Source organism: Melospiza melodia, chromosome W, assembly GCF_035770615.1.
Source record: "Melospiza melodia melodia isolate bMelMel2 chromosome W, bMelMel2.pri, whole genome shotgun sequence".
In the NCBI taxonomy this organism is placed as follows: Eukaryota; Metazoa; Chordata; class Aves; order Passeriformes; family Passerellidae; genus Melospiza; species Melospiza melodia.
The window spans coordinates 10,175,022-10,196,580 of record NC_086225.1 but is presented as its reverse complement, the minus strand read 5'-3'; the positions used below and the strand labels follow the sequence as shown (position 1 = coordinate 10,196,580).

The 21,559-nt window shown below is 42.4% G+C and overlaps 1 protein-coding gene across 1 annotated transcript in view; it reads right to left on the bottom strand.

The window, feature by feature from the left end:
- Positions 1–21,559, bottom strand: part of LOC134431454 (zinc finger SWIM domain-containing protein 6-like) — a 338,553-nt gene that overhangs the window by 41,006 nt on the left and 275,988 nt on the right. Inside the window, exons 11-12 of the mRNA XM_063179466.1 lie at positions 21,190–21,347; positions 20,502–20,665 (exon numbers count right to left, since the gene is read on the bottom strand). Of these exons, the coding sequence (XP_063035536.1) occupies positions 20,502–20,665; positions 21,190–21,347 (322 nt within the window). The remainder of the gene's footprint in view (positions 1–20,501; positions 20,666–21,189; positions 21,348–21,559) is intronic.

Sequence of the window (21,559 nt, the reverse complement as noted above, 5' to 3'; positions counted from 1 at the left end):
CAGATGATGGACTTTGGACCTGGTTAGCATAAGAGATTTGATAACAGGATGTCTTGGCAAGAACAAACAGCTTTGAATATTGCAAGAAGATTAAATGAGACTGACTTACCAGAAAATTACACCAACTTCTGCAAGCAAGAGATGTTTAAAATTTATAAGTTTTTTTATGTGATGTTTAACCCAATCATTGTAGTAAAACATTTCTAGACTTCCTAGAATAAGTATATAAGCAGTTGTATTTCACAATAAATTTGGATTCACTGACCATCTCATGGAGTCCCCATCTCGGAGTCCCTATCTCTCTTCATCGCCAATAGTAGACTTCCACGAAAACATCCACTTTGTCCCTTAATCCTTACCCAGAGACTCTTAACTGTGCCATTGCCAACTGCAATTGTTAATTCCCCCCTCCCCTCCCCCCGGCCACACTATGATCTGAGAAATGCTCCTTAGGACTCAGCCGTGACAAATAGCTCTGTGGATGAGCTCCTCTTGAGTTTATCAGAAACACTGTCTGCTCCAGGAACTTATGCTGTCTAATGAGCTTCCGGTTTTTAACTAACAGCCTTGGAAAATTTTTTTTGCCTGAATAATGTTACCAAACGATTTATATTTCTTTAAAAAGGAGTCTATGCAGCAGTGAGGGAAGATGTTAGAAAATTCTTTTAACTATAGCACAAACGTGTATGATCCCTATCTCCATGGTTAATGCTTAGTTTGGCACCATGCAGGGCTTAGTACAAATGCCAAAGAGTATGTGGTCTTGTGTTAACTCCCTACATTTGTGACTAGCTAATGCTTCCTTGTTTACTTATATTAGTGATTAATATATACTAGCAGATGTCTTAGTTTTGAGAACAGAGATGGAGTGCCAGAGCAAAGAATGATAAGAGAAGTGCATCATAACCTGACCACATATTTGAGATACTCTCAAGAAAAGAAAATTCATCAGAAAGATCCAGGACTATTAAAGGGATTTTGAGGAATGGGATGTTTCCAAATGACCACCAAAGACGCTTCAAAGACCCCTACTCATATCCAAATAAGTTCACATAAATAATTAGCATATATGCATGTATTCAGGAAATGTAATGAATATGTAATAGAAATGTGATGTGATATATTAGTTTCATTATAGAACCATGTCTGTTAGGTTGCTGCTTATGCATGCTTTGAGGAGAAATCCCCGTGTGTTCAGTGCTGTTAATAAAGTAATGTCAGCTTTCTAACCAAACAAATTGGTTGGAGAGTTTATTTCCTGTTTTTTGGTGACAGCTTCTGGCACCCCAGATGCTAGAAAGTGGCAGCAACTCAGAAGACCAGAGGACTTGTTAGCACTCCAGCACACACCAAAGTATTTTTCAGGAGATCTTCCATTTCCCTGGTCTGGTAAGTGGACCACACTTCTCGTTCTGGGACAAAGAATATGACATTAAATAAGGTACTTTATTTTAACATATTTTGCCTGTATGTCACACTGAGACAAAGTATGCAGTGTGAGGCTGAGAGGTTTATGTAACTGGTTGTGGGCTTGGGTAAGATCATGTGCTACTACCGGGATGCTTGGAGTGCAATCTTGGTTTTGAGAAAGGTTATAAAAGGTTATAAAATGGTTGTAAAAAGTTTTAAAATGTTTTGAAAGTGTTAAAAGGTTGGTAAAGTGCTAAATTTGGGAGCAGGGCTATCTTGACAGTTCCTGGAATAAGAGATCCCAAAAAGCTCCCCTTTGTGTTGTGTCCTAAGGAGTGAAAAAGCTTGGGGAGACAACCCCCTGTCCTGGGGTGACATTATGATGCTTGTATCCCCATTCATCTGTTCTGTGCCTTTAAGACCGGCTCTGAAGAGTGGAAGTTTTGTTTGGGTTTCTCTTATCAGGGACACAGAGACGAGCAGTACATAGGGCTGTTTTTTCACTTCTTGCTTCAGCTTGCTGCTTCGCTTGCTCCCTTTTCTGCTCTTGCTTCTGCTCTGCTTTGGCCTCTGCTTATTAGCTAGTTCTAGGTAAACAGTCCACATTCCTTCCTGGACTGTTTCTCCTCTCCTGTTTCTGTGACCATCTTGAACCTGCTCTCGACTGGGACCTGGGAAACACCGAGGATTTGCACCGTTTGGCTGCAGCAGCTGCCCCAGCGCCGGAGGGACTGAGAACAGAGCAACCACCCACGAAAGAGACGTTCTGATTTTGTCATCTTTCTCAGAGTGGTGCCATCCAGTATTGTTCATTTTGTGTGCTGGGGGGGGTGCTGTGCCAGTCAAATAAACAGGTTCTTTCCACCTCTCTCCAAGGAATTTTTTCCCGAACCGGTTAGGGGGAGGGGCTGTGTGAGTTTTGCTTTCTGGAGGGGCCCTCCTTTGCAGATTCTTTAACAAATTTGCCCTAAACCAGGACACCCCCTGATGTGAAAACAACTTGTGAAATATTGTAATCATTGGTGGTCGACATATAAGCTTGATGATCCTGAAAAGTGGCCTGTTAATGAGACTGTAAATTATAATACCATTTTGCAACTAATGCTGTTTTGTAGAAGGGAAGGCAAGTAGAATGAAGCCCCTGATGTTGATTTATTTTTTGATTTGCAGAATAATCCTGATTTGCAGAAGGAATGTATACATGTGCCTAGAGATCCAATGATTTTACCATTAGAAAAGAAAGATAAGAAACCACTCAAAAGGTGTTGCTCTGTCTGTAGCATAGATAAATGTTGTATTAAATACAGACAGACAAACAAGGAGGAGGATGTGGATTTATTAGTGTATAAGGGGAGACCAAATAAGAAAGAGGAGAAAGGCAGGAAGCAGATGTGGAAATGGAAGAAGAAAGTGACCGTAGTAGTAAAAGTCTTAGCCCTGTATCAGGCCATGAAAGTTTTAGCCCATAGCAGGGCAGACAAGGGGGGCACACGTGGCTTGAACACGCCCCTTACAGCAGGCAGTGGCAGAAGAGGGACCAGTAACTCTTAAAGTGCCATTTTCAGTGTTGGATTTACAAGCTTGGAAGGAGTTGGCAGGGACTTACTGGGAGGACCCAGAAAAGGTTTCTAAGGTTGTGGAAACAGTCATTAGGACACAAGATCCTTATTGGAATGATTTGCAGGGCATACTGGATGCTAGGAATGCAGAACCGGTAAAGATCCTTTTAAAGCCAAATACTTGACTCGTAAGACAATACCCTTTGAAATTATAAACTAGGAAAGGACTGGAATCATTAATAGAAACTTTTTGTGAACACAAACTGCTTTTGGAATTCCAGTCCCATTTTAACACTCCTATTTTGTCAGTAAAGAAATCACACTCAAATTAGCATCAGCAGGTACAAGATCTTACGGCTATCCATCAGATAGCCCAGGAAGTGCACCTGGTGGTAGCCAATCCTTATACTTTATTGACAACCTTGAAGAATTCGGATCAATGGTTCACAGTGTTAGACATAAAGGATGCCTTCTTTTGCATCCATTTGGAAAGTGAAAGCCAAGATCTGTTTGCTTTTGAATGGGAAAGTCCAAAGACTGGGAGAAAGGCTCAACTGACGTGAACTGTGTTACTGCAAGGACTCAAAAATAGTCCAATTATTTTTGGTAACCAGCTAGCTAAGGAATTAGAAGGATGGCAAAAAGAACATGAGGGTGTAACATTGCTGCAGTATGTGGATGACATCGTAATAGCTTCCTTGACTGCAAGTGAATATATGGAACTGGCCGTTATTCTGTTAAATTTCTTAGGACAATCTGAATACAAAGTTTCCAGGACAAAGACTCAAATTGTAAAATAAGAGGTGTTGTATTTGGGATTTACTATTTCACAAGGACATAAGCATTTGGGCCAGGAAAAAAAAAGAGAAATGATCTATCAAACTCCTAAGTCCCTTTCTAAAAGAGAACTGAGAGCATTTCTGGGAATGGTCAGGTGGGGTCACCTATGGATACTCAACTTTGAGCTGATTGCTAAACTCCTAGATGAGGCAGTTAATGAAAAGGATGAAGTCCTCATCTGGACTCCTGAATGCAGGAAGGCCTTTCAGGAATTGAAACATGCTTTAATGACTGCCCCTGCATTGGGACTACCAAAGTTAGAAAAACCTTTTGAACTGTTTGTGGATGAAAGTTCTTATTTGGCATTGGGGGCATTGACACAATGGCTGGCATCCTCGAAGAGACCTGTTGCGTACTTTTCTAAACAACTTGATGATGTCAGCAAAGAATGGACGTACTGTTTTAGGACAGTAGTGGCAACAGTCCTCCTAATCCAGGAAACAAAAAAATGAACCCTGGGACAGCAACTGACTGGCTTTGTGCCCCATAGTTACAACGGCATTCGAACAAAAAGGAGGACACTGGTTATCACCAAGCAGGATGTTAAAATACCAGTCAGTATTACATAGAGGTAAAGCTTTATAAAATAAGGGCCTTGTTACCCTTGTAAAATCATGTCTCAGGCCTGCTACTTAGGCTAAGTAGATGGGAACTATGGGAGAGTTACTCAGCTGGAATAGGGGTAGAGAGACGTGAGAGACGTGCTGCGTGACTGCTGCATGTCCACATCATGGTGTATGGTGGTTGGTTGACTTGGGCTTGTGCCTTAAAACTATGTAAATGGGTAACCAGCTAACTGCTTAAAAAGGCCTGGTTTTTGCAATAAAGGGGCTCTCCTTTGCACCTGCCTGGGGACTCTGTGTCGCTTTGCTTCGTACAAGTCAGCAATGTTAGAATAAGATGATGTGTAGTTAAAAGTAACTAACTTTCTGGATCTAGCAGTGTTCTTAGAAGTTGACCTGGAAAAAGGGGAACCAACCCATGATTGCTTGCAGACCATTGAACTGGTGTACTCCAGTTGAGATGACCTACAGGACACTCCCTTGGAAAAAGGGGATTGGGAACTCTTTGTGGATGGGAGCAGCTTTGTGAAAAATGGAATCCGAAGAGCAGGGTATGCAGTGGTAACTCAGCATGAGATAATAGAAGCCAAAGCCCTAACCCCCAATACATTGGCTCAGAAAGCAGAACTGATTGCACTAATGTAAACATTGGAGCTTGCACAGGAGAAGATGCTAAATATTTGGACTGACTTGAAATTTGCTTTTGGAGTGATCCATGCCCATGGAGCCATTTGGAAAGAGAGGCCTGTTAATCTCTCAAAGATCCCCAGTGAAACATGTAGAAATAATACAGAGATTGTTAGAGGGAGTGCAGTTACCTTGAAAGGTGGCAATAATGCATTGTAAAGCTCATCAATTTGGAGAGACCCCAGTAAATACTGTAAATTGTCTGGCTGATAAAGTGGCCAAGGAGGCTGCTGGTGGGAGCACCCTATTAGCCTTACCCAAGAAATATCAGCATTTGGACAAGGAGGTTGCCAATTATCAGGCTGAAGAAGAGAAACTGGCAAAATTGTTAGATGCTGAAAAGAGTCCTGAAGGACAGTGGATAACACCCAGCAAACAGGTAATAATTCCCCAACATCTTATAAGGAAAATCACAGAGAAACAACATAAGATAACTCATTGGAGGATAAAGTCTATGGTAGAAGCAGGGAAGCCTCAAGTGTTGAGCATACGAATGACTGGTATCATGAAAAGCATTGTTAAAAAGTGCCAGACCTGTTTAAAGAACAATACACATCAAATTATATGGCCTATACCTGGGATTGCTAAGAAAGGAAATTGTCCAGGAGACTATTGGCAAATAGACTTTGCAGAGCTTCCACATCAAAATGGGTACAGGCATTTATTGGCACTGGTAGATACTTTTTCAGGATGGCCAGAAGCTTTCCCTTGTCACACCAACAAATATAGGGAGGTGATAAAAGTTTTGTTGAAGGAAATTATCACTAAGTTTGGAATGCTAGTGGAAATGTCATCAGACAGAGGTTCACACTTCATTGCTAATAGTGCAAAGCTCAGTTAAAATGTTAGGGGTGAAATGGAACTTGCACACCCCATGGAGACATCAGTCCAGCAGGAAAGCAGAAAGGATGAATCAGAGTGAACTAAAGAAAAAATAGTCAATCTCTATTTCCCATTAGCAGTGATGTTTGGACACTTCCTGGGAAGTGGGTCTTCAGCATGCGTAATGGTTTCTTTGGAAGGCAAACATTGAGGAATCATGAATGCCCCCCCTTTCCTCTTCTCTTCCTTGGCTTTATATATCTGAGCTGATGTCATATGGTATGGAATGTCCCTTTCTCTAATTTGGGTCAGCTGGCCTGGTTGTGTCCCCTCTCAGGATCTTGTCCACTCCCATCCCTTTGATGGGGGAAGGAATGTCCGAGGGACAGTGCTTCTCAGCTGGAGCCAAATCACTGGTCTGTTTTCAACACCCATTCAGCTACTAATGCAAAGTAGAGCAGTGTAAGGGCTGTGAACTTTACCTCAGTCAGACACAATACGGTGCTATAGCTAAAAGAATTTTCCAACATCTTCCCCCACTACTGCATAGACTTCTTAAGGAAATATAACTTGTTCAGCAGCAATAGCTACCAAAGTGAATAATAGTTTTGTTCTCAAACTTTCAAACAAAGTTACTGACCCAAATTGAGGCCAGGATGGAAAATTACTATGACCATGGCCTACTGTCTTGTGGGCCTATAAACAGCAGTCTAAAGTGAGAGCCTGTCCTAGGTTGGAAATGGGGGCGTGTATTCTATTGTTATCTGATGGGGCAGTTATCTTCTGTTAATTGGGCAGTTTTCTTTATCTCTTCCACAAACCAATCCTCCCTCTGGGAGATATCTTCTGTTAATGGGCCATTGAGTCTTACTGCATGACTGATAAAATTACATCATCCCACTGTGATAAGCTCTGCCCAGAGGGAGGAGCCAAGCATTCTTAACTGGATGTAATCAGAGGTCTGGAAGACCACAGGCAGCCTTCTCCACTGGATTCCCAGAGGAAGACTAGGCCCATCTACACCACCACTGGATCTTCAGAGGAAGACTACACCCTTCTACAGGATCACTGCTTCAACAGAACCACATCTGTCACTCCAGGAAGACTGCAGCCACCATTTCAATTGGACTGCTACCAACACCCTGACCAACAGGGTGTCAGGTTGTATTCTGACTCTGTCAGTGTTGTTTTGGTTTACTGCATTGTTTTTTGGGGTTTTTTTCTTCCCTAATAAAGAACTGTTATTCCTGCTCCCATATCTTTGCCTGACAGCCCATTAATTTTAAAATTATAACAATTCAGAGGGAGGGAGTTTATATTTTCCATTTCAGGGGAGGCTCCTGGCTTCCTTAGTAGACGCCTGTCTTTTCAGACCAAGACAGAGCCTTTGAGCTTTTGCAGACTGCAGTGGGCTACAACCAGCAATCACCCACTGAGTGGAGTATTTCAGAATCAGCAAACTCAAATTTGCTATACTCGGAGGATTGCCAAATGATGACAATGGATCCTGGGCTGGTACTCCCACTCCTCAAGGCTCAACCCTTTTCCCACTGAGAAGATGCGAAGGCATCTGAAGTGAGTATTTCACTGAATTAGATGGGAATTTTTCACAGGTATCTTGTACAGACTCTTTATGTCTGTGTGCGTGAGAGTGTGAATATGCTATAGCAAATGTACCAGGAATGCTTCTCTCCTAGATTTTCAAGTTCATTTGATTTGTAAGTAAGTTAGGCCTGTGAGTTACTGTTGTGGTATAGTAAATTCTATATGAATTGTTTGCTAAATTCTTTGACTTTAGTAATGTGAAAAATATTTTTGTGATTCATGTCAATTGGCAATGGAATCAGCAAATGCTTGTATCTGCTGTGTCGAAAATGGGTGCATTCCCTGGGATAGCTACAAAGAATGGTTTTGAAACTTTCTTACCGAATAGCCAAATAAAGCACAAAATAGAAGAAGTATAGTAAAGAGATGAGGTAGCAAGACGACTGGTGCTTAGAATAAAATAGAGGAAGTTGTGGTAAAGCTAAGACATTGCAACAAAGCAACTAAATGCTTATGTATAATGAAAAGCTTGATGTACTTGACAAAATCATGTAGCAGACACCAGTGTAAGGCCTTCCTCCAGATGGCCACAAGAAGGACAGAAAGCCAATGACCACCCGGAAAGATTATGAAATTGCTGATCCCAGCTTATTGATATTTGCTGATTCGGACTAACCAAGCACATTGGAAAATGCTTTGTAGGTTTAAATCAGTATATATACTTTGCTGAACTTTTAAGTGGTGTGTTGTGCCGTTAGTGGAGCGGAGAATCCCCAGCCACCCAGTGCTGCTTTCTTTAAAACAAAAGATATAGAAATAAAATTCCGTTTGGCTATCAAAATTTTCTATCAGTAATTGTTTAAGTTAAATGATATCAAGTGCTGCTAAGTTTAAGTTAACTTAAGTGCTATTGGGCCTTTAGATCATATTCCTTTTTATCTTTACCCTTTCCTATCCTTTTGCCTGCCCCCCCCCAGCAGCCTCCACATAGATAATTTGGGGTTTATTTTCATTTTGATTGATTGATTGATTGATTGACTGATTTTGGATTTTTGTTTGCTTTTTTTCTCTGTGTTTTATCCATCTAGTAAATAGTAGAGTAAACCTTGCCACAAACTTTGTCATGCTGTTGTTTTTATATGAAACCTGTTTTTGTTGATACCTTTGCCAGTGATTCTTCAAGTGATCTTAAAACACTCATTCATAACAGCTCTGTACGCTCCATCCCCTCCATTACACAGTCAGCCACCTGCAGCCTTACCTGCCCTGCCCATCCCTCCTAAGGAGCCTGTAATCACCCACCACGGCAATGAATACCTTTTTGTATGTAAAACACCTTCTTTTTTTGTATACTTTTGCTATCAATATTGCTATTGTTATTGTGTATGTCTTATTCCATTGTGTTGTGCTTTCAGTAAATCGTTATCTCAAACAATGGTCTCTGCTTTTGTCCCTCCCTTACTGGGCGGGGTGAAGGAAGGGGAGTAGCTTATTTGGAGTTTAACTTCTGGCTGGTTTTAAAACCAGCACACTTGCCAAATAGGCATCAAGCAATCACCTGCACTAACTTGCTCAGCAGTTCTTCCAGCAGTACCTGTCAGTGTGTATGTGTGGTAACACTGGCATTGATGTAGCATGCAGCAGTTAAATGGAGAAACAGAAGCCCCTCCTGTACCTGCAGATCTCAGAGTGTCTGCACCAGTAAGGTTCTGAAGGACAGAATACATCTGAGATGTTCCATATCCATTTGGCCACATTTTCCATAGCTAGTTTAAATGCCTTCCTTCTGCTGAGTCACATAACACATGCTGCCATTGGAAATAGGGAGAAAGAACCCAGAAGTCCAAATATTACTCCTAAATCTAGACCAATATAAGAGGCTTTTCTGTTACGTTGATCTTAGTGACAGAGTTGTGAAATTGTTGTTATCACCTCCTCAGCCCAACAATGACAAGTTGGGCTGGTGAGGACACTGCTATTCAGTTTGTTGTGCGAGGGGAGAAATAGAGTTTTATAGGGCAGATGTCATAAGTAGTCAGTTACTAGATAGCAAATATAGACAATCTAATTGCCATTAGGTCGGGAGGCAGGAGAGGGGAAAGCATCTGTAGGCCACTGAAGACATTACTGACATTATAAGACTTCTACAGGAAAAATGTTACTGTAGAAATCTATATAGCTGTGAGTTACTACCAGAAAACTGATATGCATCTTCCTTCTGGAAAGCAAACTACCTTTAAGGTTTTTAAACCACCTTAGTAAGTTTGGGGCTGAGAGTGGACATATTCTATACCAGTTTATTCCAAACAATGGATTTACAAGAAAGTACAGGTTCATGACATTTCTTTCACTAGATCTTACTGAAGACATTCTGATGACACCATCATCCACACAGGGGTATCCATGAACACAGTGATATCCAAAGTGTGCTGCTACCACTGAATGATACTTGGTAAATGCTTGAGGTGACATTTGAATCAATCATAAGAATCTTTCTCAAGTAAACAAACATTTAAGCAAGAAACGTGATGTGAAGGGAAAAAAAAAGAGAGCAGATTTCCACAGCAATCTTCAGAATAGGAAAAGCTAACAAAGCACACAATCTCAGCTTTCTGACCTTAGCTTCTGAAAATCTAGAATAGTCAAATACTAGCTTTCTTTGGCATGAGAAGCAATCAGGATAATATCCTTTCCCCATGTCATGGTTTGACGCTGGCACAATGCCAGTGCCCTCATGAAAATATATTCTCCCTGGTATCTGCTGTGAGATGTGACCAGGAATAGAGAAAAGCAGGCTCCAACTTAGGAATAAAGAAGAAAAACTTTATTAACCTACAACTATATATAAAAAGAAACACACACAGAACTCAGAATGAAAACCTTTCAAAAACATTCCTCCTCTATTACTGCGCCTGAGTGGGTCGCAGCTGGTGAGAGAGAGACGGTGAATCTTGTTTCTTGAATCAGAAGGCTTGATTTATTAAGATATTATATATAATACATTATGACTATACTAAATAGAATAAAGAGAGAGGTTTGCAGAGCAGCTAGGCCAGCTAAGAATAGCATAGAAAAGAATCCATAACAAAGTTGTGTCCAAGGACTGAGTCCCTGGCTTACACTTTGTGATTGGCCCTTAATTATAAACATAGAAAATGAGCCAATCAGGAAACTCCTGTTACATTCCACAGCATCTGATAATAATTGTTTACCTTGTCTTCTGAGGCCTCTGGCCTCCAGAAGACACAGAAATCCGAAAGAAAGGATTTCTGTGGAGAAATGTCTGCGACACTCCTCCCCCCACCAAATTTCCAATACATCACAGTAGTACAAAACCTTGGATTCTCAATTCAGTCACCACCCCTCAGATCACCAACTCTCAGTCCATCACCACCCTTCAGATAATCAATTCTCAGTTCTTCAAGAAGAGAGGAGTCCCTCTTGTACCATAGGCTTCCCCTGGAAACACAGTTGAGATCTCTTGTGTTTCCATGTCACCTGTGGCACCGCCCAAATAACATTTGCCATCGTGACATCTTCCTTCCATGTACAGCGCTCTCACCACTGCACATGGACCAGAGCTGCTTCTAGGGTTCCCCTTTTAAGGATGCTTTGCCCAGTTCCAAAAGAAGCACAGTCTCTCACTTTTGGGACACCTGTCCCCCCCAAATTCACCCCCTGGGGCCAAGGGGTCTAGAGAACAGAGATCTTCTTCTTCCCTGAAGATGGAGGGCACCACCACCCTCCTCACCCGTCGTCTCTGTTCACGCACTCCTTCACATAACATCACTGCACTCTCTTGGCTCCAAGCCATTGCCTCCCACTAAATGCAGTCTCTCTGTCACAGAAAAACATGGTTCTGTCCATGGCTATACAAGAAAAGTCCAGCCAAAGGCCACTCCACCATCTTCTCCCACCTAGGATTCTTCTCAACTTCTCTCAGACATCTTTCACTTGCACAAACTTGCATCACATTGGCCCATTTCTTCTTATCTCTATCTCTCTTCTCATTCAACTCCAGGAGGATCAGCATTTGTAAGGTTTCCATCATCCAAGAAAATGGTTAAAAATCTCAGGCTCTGCCTGTCCAGAACTCCCACGCTGGCCTGCCAGGCACCTTCTCGCTGCACCCTTGCTGCACCCCTCCCTTCTCCTTCAGCTGTGCTACCAGCACATGATATCAAATTTCAAGGTGGCACCAGTACAGGCACAGGCTCCCTCTTGCTCTCTCTGTCTCTCTGTGGGGGAGCTGCCCAATGCTTCTTGGTGCTCCTCCACCCTTCCATCCTGCAGGGGCCTTCACCTCCCTTCTCTGTCCAAGGCCCCGGCCTACCTCACCCGGCCGCATAGCTTCCCCTCACCCACCCAGACTGCAGCTGGGCAGGGGAGGTCTGACTGCTTTCATGGATGGAACCCAAGAGAAAGTTTTCCTGGGAGTTCTCTGCTTTTAATCCCCTGTGTTCTCAGAGGCGTATCCATGTCCTCAGTGGCCACACCAGGTGCCAATATTCAAATCTGAGCACCTATTGGTTTGACCACAGCATCCCAAAAAACTCACTTCCTTTTCAAACCAGGACACCCCAGAAGTCTTATCATTGTTTACTGAAGCAGAGTAATAAATGGTTTTCTGACCTTCGAATTTTTTGGTTTTTTCTTGTTTTTAAGAATCCCCTGAAGAAAGATGAAGAGATTTATTTTTGTTGAAATGAACTGTGCAAACCCCAAGATTCATCACTGTAAGGCAATATTACTCCAGATACCTAAAAACTTATCATCTGTCTCCTTTCAACCTATGAAGTCTCTCATAAAAGCCCGAAAACTGATCTAAGGTTCTTGCACACCTCAAGCCGAGACTGATACAGATAACCATCCCACAGCTTGTGGCGCGCAGGATTTGATGAAAGAACTGAGGGGTACAGTCTGCCTTGAAACGGGTCATTATGCTTGACCTCGGCTTCCTCTAGTAATTAATCAAGTACCTACAAAATGTCATTTGAGGTAAAGGAAGGGAAAATGGGAGGAATGACAAGAAACCTCTCAAGGCCATGGAAAAGATCTGCAAAAGCAAGTCCAGAGGAGGGCCACATAGATGGTTGCTCTGAGCAACCTTGTTGGAAAAGAAATGAAATTTAGCAAAATATTTAATTATAGTGAGTTGTGTGTGAATTGGTTTGTTAAAAAGTAGTTTTATAGCCGTTGAAAGTGTGTTGGGTTTTGTGTGTAACCTAGCAGGTAGTCTTAGGGATTTATTAAATATTTAAACTAGTGCAGGAAAGTAAGAATGCTAACCTGTCTGGAGGCAGCATACAATGCTCTTAGAATAAGATAAGCAGAAGATTAATGATCTTGTTTGTGAACCAAGGAATGCATCATAAGGGGTCTGTGACTAGGCAAGGGGAACGGGGAACTGTTTCTTGGAGACTTTGTTGTGAATTGCATGTATAAGAGGGAAGCACCCATACGTGAATTTGGGGGCTCGGGTTTTTGGGCCGTGAGTCCCCCAGCTCCCCGGGCCCTTAATAAAGCACCCACAAAACTTATCCGTGTTTTGTGTCATTTATCAATCGGGCAACAGTTTTCTGGCAACCACGGCAGGACTCCGAGGGTTGCTGAGGCGGTTCGCGTCCCGATCCACTCCAAGCCGGCACCGAGCACTTCTCGGGGAGACATCGGTCGTACCTGACCCCGCGCCTGTCGGACAACTGCCAAGGTAAGCCCGAAGGTGCTTTATATTGGAAAAAGGTGATAATTTGATTTGAATTTGGTGGTTGGTAAAAAAAAAAGCCTAGGCTCCGGCCATAAGACATCTAAGGACGCAGGACCGGAACTCGCCTCCTGTTTTTTTGTTTTTTTTTTAGGGAAGGACGGCGAGAAGGTATATTGGTTTAAGGTATATTGGTTTATTGGGATTAATATTGGAATTAAGGTTGTAATATGATGTCTTTTAAAACTTTTAAAACCTTAGTGCAAGCCAATGGTAAAATACCTGGAAATACACCATTAGGTTGTATATTGAAACGGTGAAAACGTGAGGGGTATTATCAAGAACTGGATAAAAGTAAAATGATAGATTATTGTAATCATTGGTGGCCTGAATATGAGATTGGGGAAGCGGGATGGCCGGTGAATGGTACACTGGAATTTGGGATAATGGAATCTTTGATGCAATTTTTAAGGAGAAATGAGAAATGGGATGGAATACCATATTTGGATTTGTTTTTCGTTTTATACCGGAAAGAGGAATGGCAAAAGGAGTGTGGTATTTTATTTTAGAAGTGAATGATGAGTGGGAGTGTGTGGGACGTAAAGAAAGAAAGGAGTGTAATTTGTATCCTTCTGTCGAGGAAGATTTGTCTTATTGTATAGCACCTCCGAGGGTTCCGGTTGCTCCTAATGTGCCCCCTGCTCCCCCTGCGGATATAGCTATAAAACGGGATCTAGTGAGAGTGATAGTGATGGTGGTGATGGTGAAAAGAATGAGAGTATTGAAAGAACTCTGTTAGCAGGGCGGACTCGCCAGGGAAGGAAGGGGCAGAGGGGGCCACAGTTAATTGCGCCGTTAAGGGAAGCTGTGGGACTACAGGGAGAAAGGATACTTATAAAGGTGCCTTCCTCCCCTGGGGATTAGGTAATATGGAAACAATCAGCGGGGAGTTATAGAGAGGACCCTGAAAGGGTGGTAAGGGTGAAATTGGAAATACCTGAGGAACAAAAAGCAGGCATTTTTGTGATCAAGGAAGTGGATGCCTCTCCTATTCCAGAAGAAATTGAGCAGGCTGTAGTACCCTGGGTATGGGAGTCAGGGGTCCCCGGAAAATCTAAAGCTGCGCAGCCAGTAAAGGTGGAACTAAAGGAAGGGGCCCGACCAGTGAGGATAAAGCAATACCCCTTGAAGCTTGAGGCAAGGAGGGGAGTAGCCCCATTAATTAAACAATTTTTGGTTCAAGGAATATTACAGGAATGTGAATCGGAGTATAATACTCCAATTTTTCCAGTAAAGAAACCTAATGGTAAGTACCGTTTGGTACAGGACTTAAGGACTATTAATGAAATAGTGAAAGACATACATCCAGTTGTTGCTAAGCTTTATACCTTGCTAACATCTGTATCGGAGGAGTTTAAATGGTTCTCAGTGATTGACCTTAAAGATGCCTTCTTCTGCATCCCACTGGCAGTAGAGAGTAGGAAATATTTTGCTTTTGAGTGGGAGAGTCCTGATTTTGGGAGAAAGAAGCAGCCCTACTATTTTTGGAAACCAACTGGCCAAGGAGCTGGAGGAATGGAAGATAACCCAGGTAACAATATCCCCATCCTTGTATGTAGTCCTGCAGTACGTGGACGACATTTTTCTGGCTACTAAGGAAAGGGAAATGTGTGTGGAATTAACAATTAAATTACTCAAAATACTTGGCCAAGCAGGGTATCGAGTTTCTAAGGAAAAAGCTCAATTGGTCAAATATAGCGTTATTTACCTTGGTTGTGAGATCACACAAGGGCAGAGACGTTTGGGAGTAAACCGAATAGAGGCAATATGTGCTATTCCTTTGCCTCGTAACCATCAGGAATTGAGATCTTTTCTAGGAATGGTGGGATGGTGTCGACTGTGGATCATGAATTTTGGTCTCCTAGCCAAGCCACTGTATGAGGCCTTGAAGCAGCATCGGTTGGAGTGGACGACACAGCAAAAGAAGGCCTTCCAGGAATTGAAGCAGGCACTAAAGGAGGCCCCAGCCCTAGGACTCCCTGACCTGACCAAGGAATTCCAGTTGTACGTGATTGAGAGGCAAAAACTGGCATTGGGGGTCCTCACCTAGAAGATGGGATCCTGGAAGAGGCCAGTGGGATACTTCTCTAAACAACTAGATTCGGTAAGTTCCGGGTGGCCCTCGTGTTTACGAGCCGTGGCGGCAACAATAATTCTTATTCAAGAGGCCCGGAAATTGACTTTGGGGGCAAAAATGAAAGTGTTTGTTCCCCATATGGTCATGGCCATTTTGGAGCAAAAGGGGGGTCACTGGCTATCATCCAGTCAAATGTTGCAATACCAGGCTATCCTGAGAGAACAGGATGATATTGAAATAAGGACTACTAATCATGTTAATCCAGCAGAGTTTTTACGCAGTGACCAGGAGGCTGGGGGACTGGTGCACGATTGTGTAGAGGTAATTGAACAAGTATATGCCAGCAGATCCGACCTAAAGGATGAACCATTGGAAGAACCTGAATGGGAACTATACACTGATGGATCCAGCTTTGTCGAGAATGGGACTCGCTATGCCGGGTATGCAGTGGTAACATTGGATCAGGTAATAGAGGCAAAGGCTTTGTTACCTGGAACTTCGGCCCAGAAGGCAGAGGTGATTGGACTCACCAGAGGCCTGTATTTGAGCAAGGACAAAAGGGTTAATATCTGGACAGATTCTAAATATGCCTTTGGTGTGGTTCATGTACATGGGGCGTTATGGAAGGAAAGGGGGCTTTTGAATTCACAGGGAACCAACATCAAGCACCGGGAAGAAGTGCTACAGCTACTGGATGCGGTACACAGTCCCAAAGCAGTTGCAGTAATGCATGTTAGAGGACATCAGACTGAGGAAGGAGACGTTTACAGAGGAAATCGATTTGCTGATGTTACAGCACGGCAAGTGGCACGGGAAGTATGGACTCAAATGGCATTGGTACCGGTAAGAACAAATCCGGCTACCCCATACCTGAATCAGGAGCCCAAATATTCAATAGAAGATGGAAAACTAATAAACTTGCTAGGGGCACAGAGGAATCAACTTGGGTAGTACGTTACACCAATGGGACAAATAGTGGTACATACCCGCATAATGAAATTTATTTTGGAATCAGAACATAATAAATGTCATTGGGGGGCAGAAGTATTGGTAAAATTTTTGAAGAATGAGATAATCTCTAATCAGATGTTAACAATGGCAAAAAGAGTTAATGCAATGTGCCTGGTATGTTTGAAAAATAATCCAGTAGTTAGGAGACAAATACAAATGGGAAAGTTGCAAGTCGGGCCACAACCAGGAGATTACTGGCAAGTTGATTTTTCTGAATTGCCTAGGGCACAGGGATACAGATACTTGTTAGTGTACGTATGTACGTTCTCAGGGTGGCCGGAAGCTTTTCCATGTAGAACTAATCAGGCTAAGGAGGTGGTAAAAACCTTGTTAAAAGAAATAATACCAAGATTTGGAGTACCTTTAGGATTGTCATCAGATAGGGGTCCGCATTTTATAGCCGGGGTAGTGCAGGAATTAGCACGAATGTTAGATATAACCTGGAATTTGCATACCCCCTGGAGACCTCAGTCTAGTGGGCAGGTGGAAAGGATGAATCAAACCCTGAAAGGACAAATCAAAAAGACTTTCCAGGAAGCTAAACTGCACTGGCCTCAAGCTTTGCCTTTGGCCCTACTCAGGATTTGAATTAAACCAAGGAAAAAGGTAGGCGTAAGTCCATATGAGATATTATATGGCAAACCATATCATGCAACTGTATTAAAAGGGGAGATACATGTGAGTGGGGACCAGGCGATTGCAGAGTATGTTATGTCACTTAATAAGATCTTGAATTCTTTAAGAAATACGTTACAGTGGAATAGACCGCTCACGCTGGAGAATTCTGTCCACGACATCCAGCCTGGGGACCAGGTGTACGTCAAGTAGTGGATCACGGATCCGCTACGGGAATCATGGAGCGGACCCCACCAGGTGATGATGACGACCTACACGGCGGTGAAGGTCCAGGGGATGGATGCTTGGATCCATTACACCAGGGTAAAGAAGGCACCGTTCCAATGGGAAACCCAGATAGTGTCTCCAACCCGGATGATCTTCCGCGCAAAGCCGCCTTCTTAATTATATTACTGCTAGTGATCATGAGACTAGTACCCGTTCAAGGGTCTACTCTAGTACAGGGTGAAGAAACAAAGGTTACAGTCATGGAAGGGATGGATGTTCAATTAACTTGTGTTATCTTTGACAGCCAGAAAGTTGAGGCTGGTGAAGTTATTGCAATATGGCAACGGGGGGCTGAAAGAAGCTGAGGCAAGATAGGAGTCGGTTGGGATCAGGATAAACAACAAGGAAACACAGTACTGAATCTTACCAAGGTAACCACAAACGATACGGGAGAGTATACATGTTTGGTCAGAATACGGGATAGTTTTGATTACAAAAGAGTGAGTATGAGGGTTTTGCCATGGACAGGGGATCATGCTGAAAACAAAAAGGTTAATCCAGTATCAATGGCAGTGGACATGTGGGATGGGCCACCCCTCAGAATAAATTGTTCCTTCCTAGTAAGATCAAGATATCAAAGGAACCTTTGGGTCAAATGGTGGAAGCAAAATAGGGAACTGACCTGGGACAGAATAGAGGACAGGACCAGTTGGTGGGAGAAGGAAGGCAAAGGTTGTGGGAGGTCGAGTGTCATTAATCCTAGAATAGGAAATGCATGGTGAAGGCATGACAGAATGATGTTATCCTTACAGAGACACGGTAGAAGGAGTAGACGGGAGGTTAATGATACAATAGAACGAAATACTGAGCAGGAAAACTTAGTGGTAGGATTAATCAGAGATTTTGGGATCATGCAGAATGTGACTAAAATAACAGCTTGCCTGCCATTACCACAGGCTGCAGGTGAACCAATTCCCTGGGGAATAATACCAGTAACCAAAATGCCTGGAACATTCAAGAATGTTTCATGGTCCTGCCAGTCAGTTCCCAAACCAGTAGATGTATGGAGGGATTTGTGTATGACCATTCGGGCTATGACTAGAGAGGAATGTGAAAAGAAATCCAATCATTATGGTTGGATTCAAAATACCAGGAGGTGTTTAATTGCAACCCCAATAGATGAGCCATGCAATACAGTACGAATAAGAACGAGATCCCAACGAAATGAGATGAGTTGTCAGAATGTCACACAGAATTTTGACACCTGGAATAGTTGGAAGACATTATGGGGACCTAGTGTTTTGGAACACTATAATTACCTTGGGGAAGTACAATGGTGCATCCAATGGTCAGGAGTAAAGAATCAGTCACATTACAGGGCCCTTATCACGTCTACATTTTCCCGAGAGTTCAGACCGCAGAAAGAGGATTGGAATTGTACTGAGGTTTTTACATGTGATACACTGGAAGACCGAATCGGATTGGTACCGGTGAAAATGGCATTAAAGTGGGGATGCGAGTGTAGGGGGTATGATCACACGGTTAGCAGAGAGTCCATGGATGGACCTATAGATTGCAGATATACTACTGTGCACAGTCCTGGAAATCTAGTCTGGGTGTTGGGACACGGACAGTGGACCACACATTTACCTCTAGATGGATCAGTAACACAAATCACCCTAGGGGTTCCCACATTGTGTCCATACTGGAAACAGAATAGATTGATCCAAAGGAAAGGACTCAGAAAGAGGGAAGAATCCCTAGAGGAGCAGTGGCATGAACCTGGCTCAGGAGTACAATTTGGATGGATATTAGAGTCATTATTCCCTCCGGTAGCGACATATTGAAACAGGGAAATGCTCAACAATTTGTTAGGACAGACAGAAAGGTTGGCAGCAGCTACTAAGAAGGGATTTAAAGATCTAAATTTGCAATTGCAAGCTACATCAAGAATGACCCTACAAAACAGAATGGCATTGGATTTGCTACTGTTAAAGGAACATGGAGTTTGTGGTTACCTGAGTAGGAGAATAGATCATTGCTGTGTACACATTCCAAATGTTACACTTGAAGCTGAGAAAGATATTTCTCAACTGGCAGAAGTGGAAACAAAAACCAAGGAAATTGAAAAGGAAGCACAGCATAACTGGATAGGAACAGTATTTGATTCTTTGGGGCTTCACCTGTCTGGCTGGATTACGTCTGCTATACAGTATGTACTAATGTTTTTAGTATTTTTAGTGACTATATGGATTGTATATAGATGCCTCTTAGGTGTGATCGAAAAGGAAAAGAGGCGATCTCTCTGGTTGCTGAAGGCGATGACCCGCGGGCGGCAGAATGAAGAACACTCCCCACCTCGTTATGAAGATGTTACTGTCAATACTGTTGATTGAGCATCCTTGCAGCAGGACTGAAGGATGCTCAAAAGGGGGGAAATGTTGGAAAAGAAATGAAATTTAGCAAAATATTTAATTATAGTGAGTTGTGTGTGAATTGGTTTGTTAAAAAGTAGTTTTATAGCCGTTGAAAGTGTGTTGGGTTTTGTGTGTAACCTAGCAGGTAGTCTTAGGGATTTATTAAATATTTAAACTAGTGCAGGAAAGTAAGAATGCTAACCTGTCTGGAGGCAGCATACAATGCTCTTAGAATAAGATAAGCAGAAGATTAATGATCTTGTTTGTGAACCAAGGAATGTATCACAAGGGGTCTGTGACTAGGCAAGGGGAACGGGGAACTGTTTCTTGGAGACTAGGCAAGGGGAACGGGGAACTGTTTCTTGGAGACTTTGTTGTGAATCACATGTATAAGAGGGAAGCACCCATACGATAATTTGGGGGCTCGGGTTTTTGGGCCGTGAGTCCCCCAGCTCCCCGGGCCCTTTATAAAGCACCCACAAAACTTATCCGAGTTTTGTTTTGTGTCATTTATCAATCGGGCAACAAGCTGATCTAGTTGAAGATATCCCTGCTCATTGCAAGGGGGTTGGACTAGATGACCTTTAAAGGTCCCTTGCAACCCAAACTATTCAATTATACTATTATTTCTGGCAAGCAGAATAATTTTGCTCTCTAGGCATCCCTACATATACTCCCAAACCCATTGCACTGGTCCTTTTTTTACACCTGAACAGAGGAATGCCCTTCAGCCAGCTGCTCCAAGCTCTCTCTTCCACTCAAATTGCACAAAGGGACTGCACAGATCCTTGCTCTGTATTTGCCAGTTAACTGTGCTTTACATCAGAAAACAGAATTAAAAAATTCCAGACAAAGCTCAAAGAGGGTCTTTGAGAGGCTTCTCAGTGACTTAAAGAGCTGTACCCACCAACACAGGGTCAAATTCCTGTCTTCTACTGTAGTAATAATGAACGAAGGAAATACCTGAAGTCCCAACTCCAGAGAAACTTTCAGAAGAGTGATATCTGGTAAGCTGTCCATGAGTGTTGCTATTTTAAATGCATCCTGGGCAAGTTTGAAGATGTGTGATGAGGAGTGGATATTTTTCTGAATGGATTCTAACACTGTTTCCAGCCTCTGAACATCACCTGCAAGGTGTAAACAGAATCACCAAAACAGAACAAGCTTCTAAAACATACAGAAATGCATTATAATTGAGCTTGCCTTTGCTACAAAATAGTACAGTGTTTCAGTTATACCCATTTTAATTTTATAAACCTTCCATAATGAAATTACATGAACAAAAGATACAAGACCACAAATTCCCCTGGTGTCTGATGGTGTTAGTGTAGTACATGGCTAAAAGTCATCTTGATTTGTGAATTTTAGAAGTGATTTGTCTACTCTTGGTTTTCCCACTCTATATTGTGTCAGAAGAACAAAAAGCTGTCTCATCAGCCTCAAATGAAACCCATCTGGCTACTATGTAGCTAGTTTAACCACTTTTCTAGAAAATTAAGTGACCGGTTTAAGTCAGTTCAGTTTGTTTTTCCCATTTCAAGCTCCTGTTAGGCTGCCATTTGAATTCCAAAACACAAGTTTTATAATCTGTTTATTTAATGAAACATTAAAAGCATGCACTTAGTTCAGTATGTAATTGACAGCAATGTACCTTTGGCTGCTGTCAACATGGTAGATGCCAGCTCACACTGCTGGGATTCGATGTGACTTAGGGTGAACCAGTGGGGATACCGGTTTGGAACAACTGATGCAATGTGGTGTGGACGGGATGTATCTCCCAAAGGAGCCATAGATTCCAATACTAGCAACCTGGAATAAGAAAGAAATACTCTTTCATCAAATCATTATTATATTAGGTTACTCATAAGCAAAACTAAAGCTGCAAGAACACTTGACCTTGTTTATTAAATGTGCGGTTTGGGGTATAAAGATATTGGAAAACCACTTCTTTTCTTGGGGAATCTTAAAAGTTCATTTGCCAAACATGCCTACATCAGCAGGGATCTGTAAGAATTCATAAG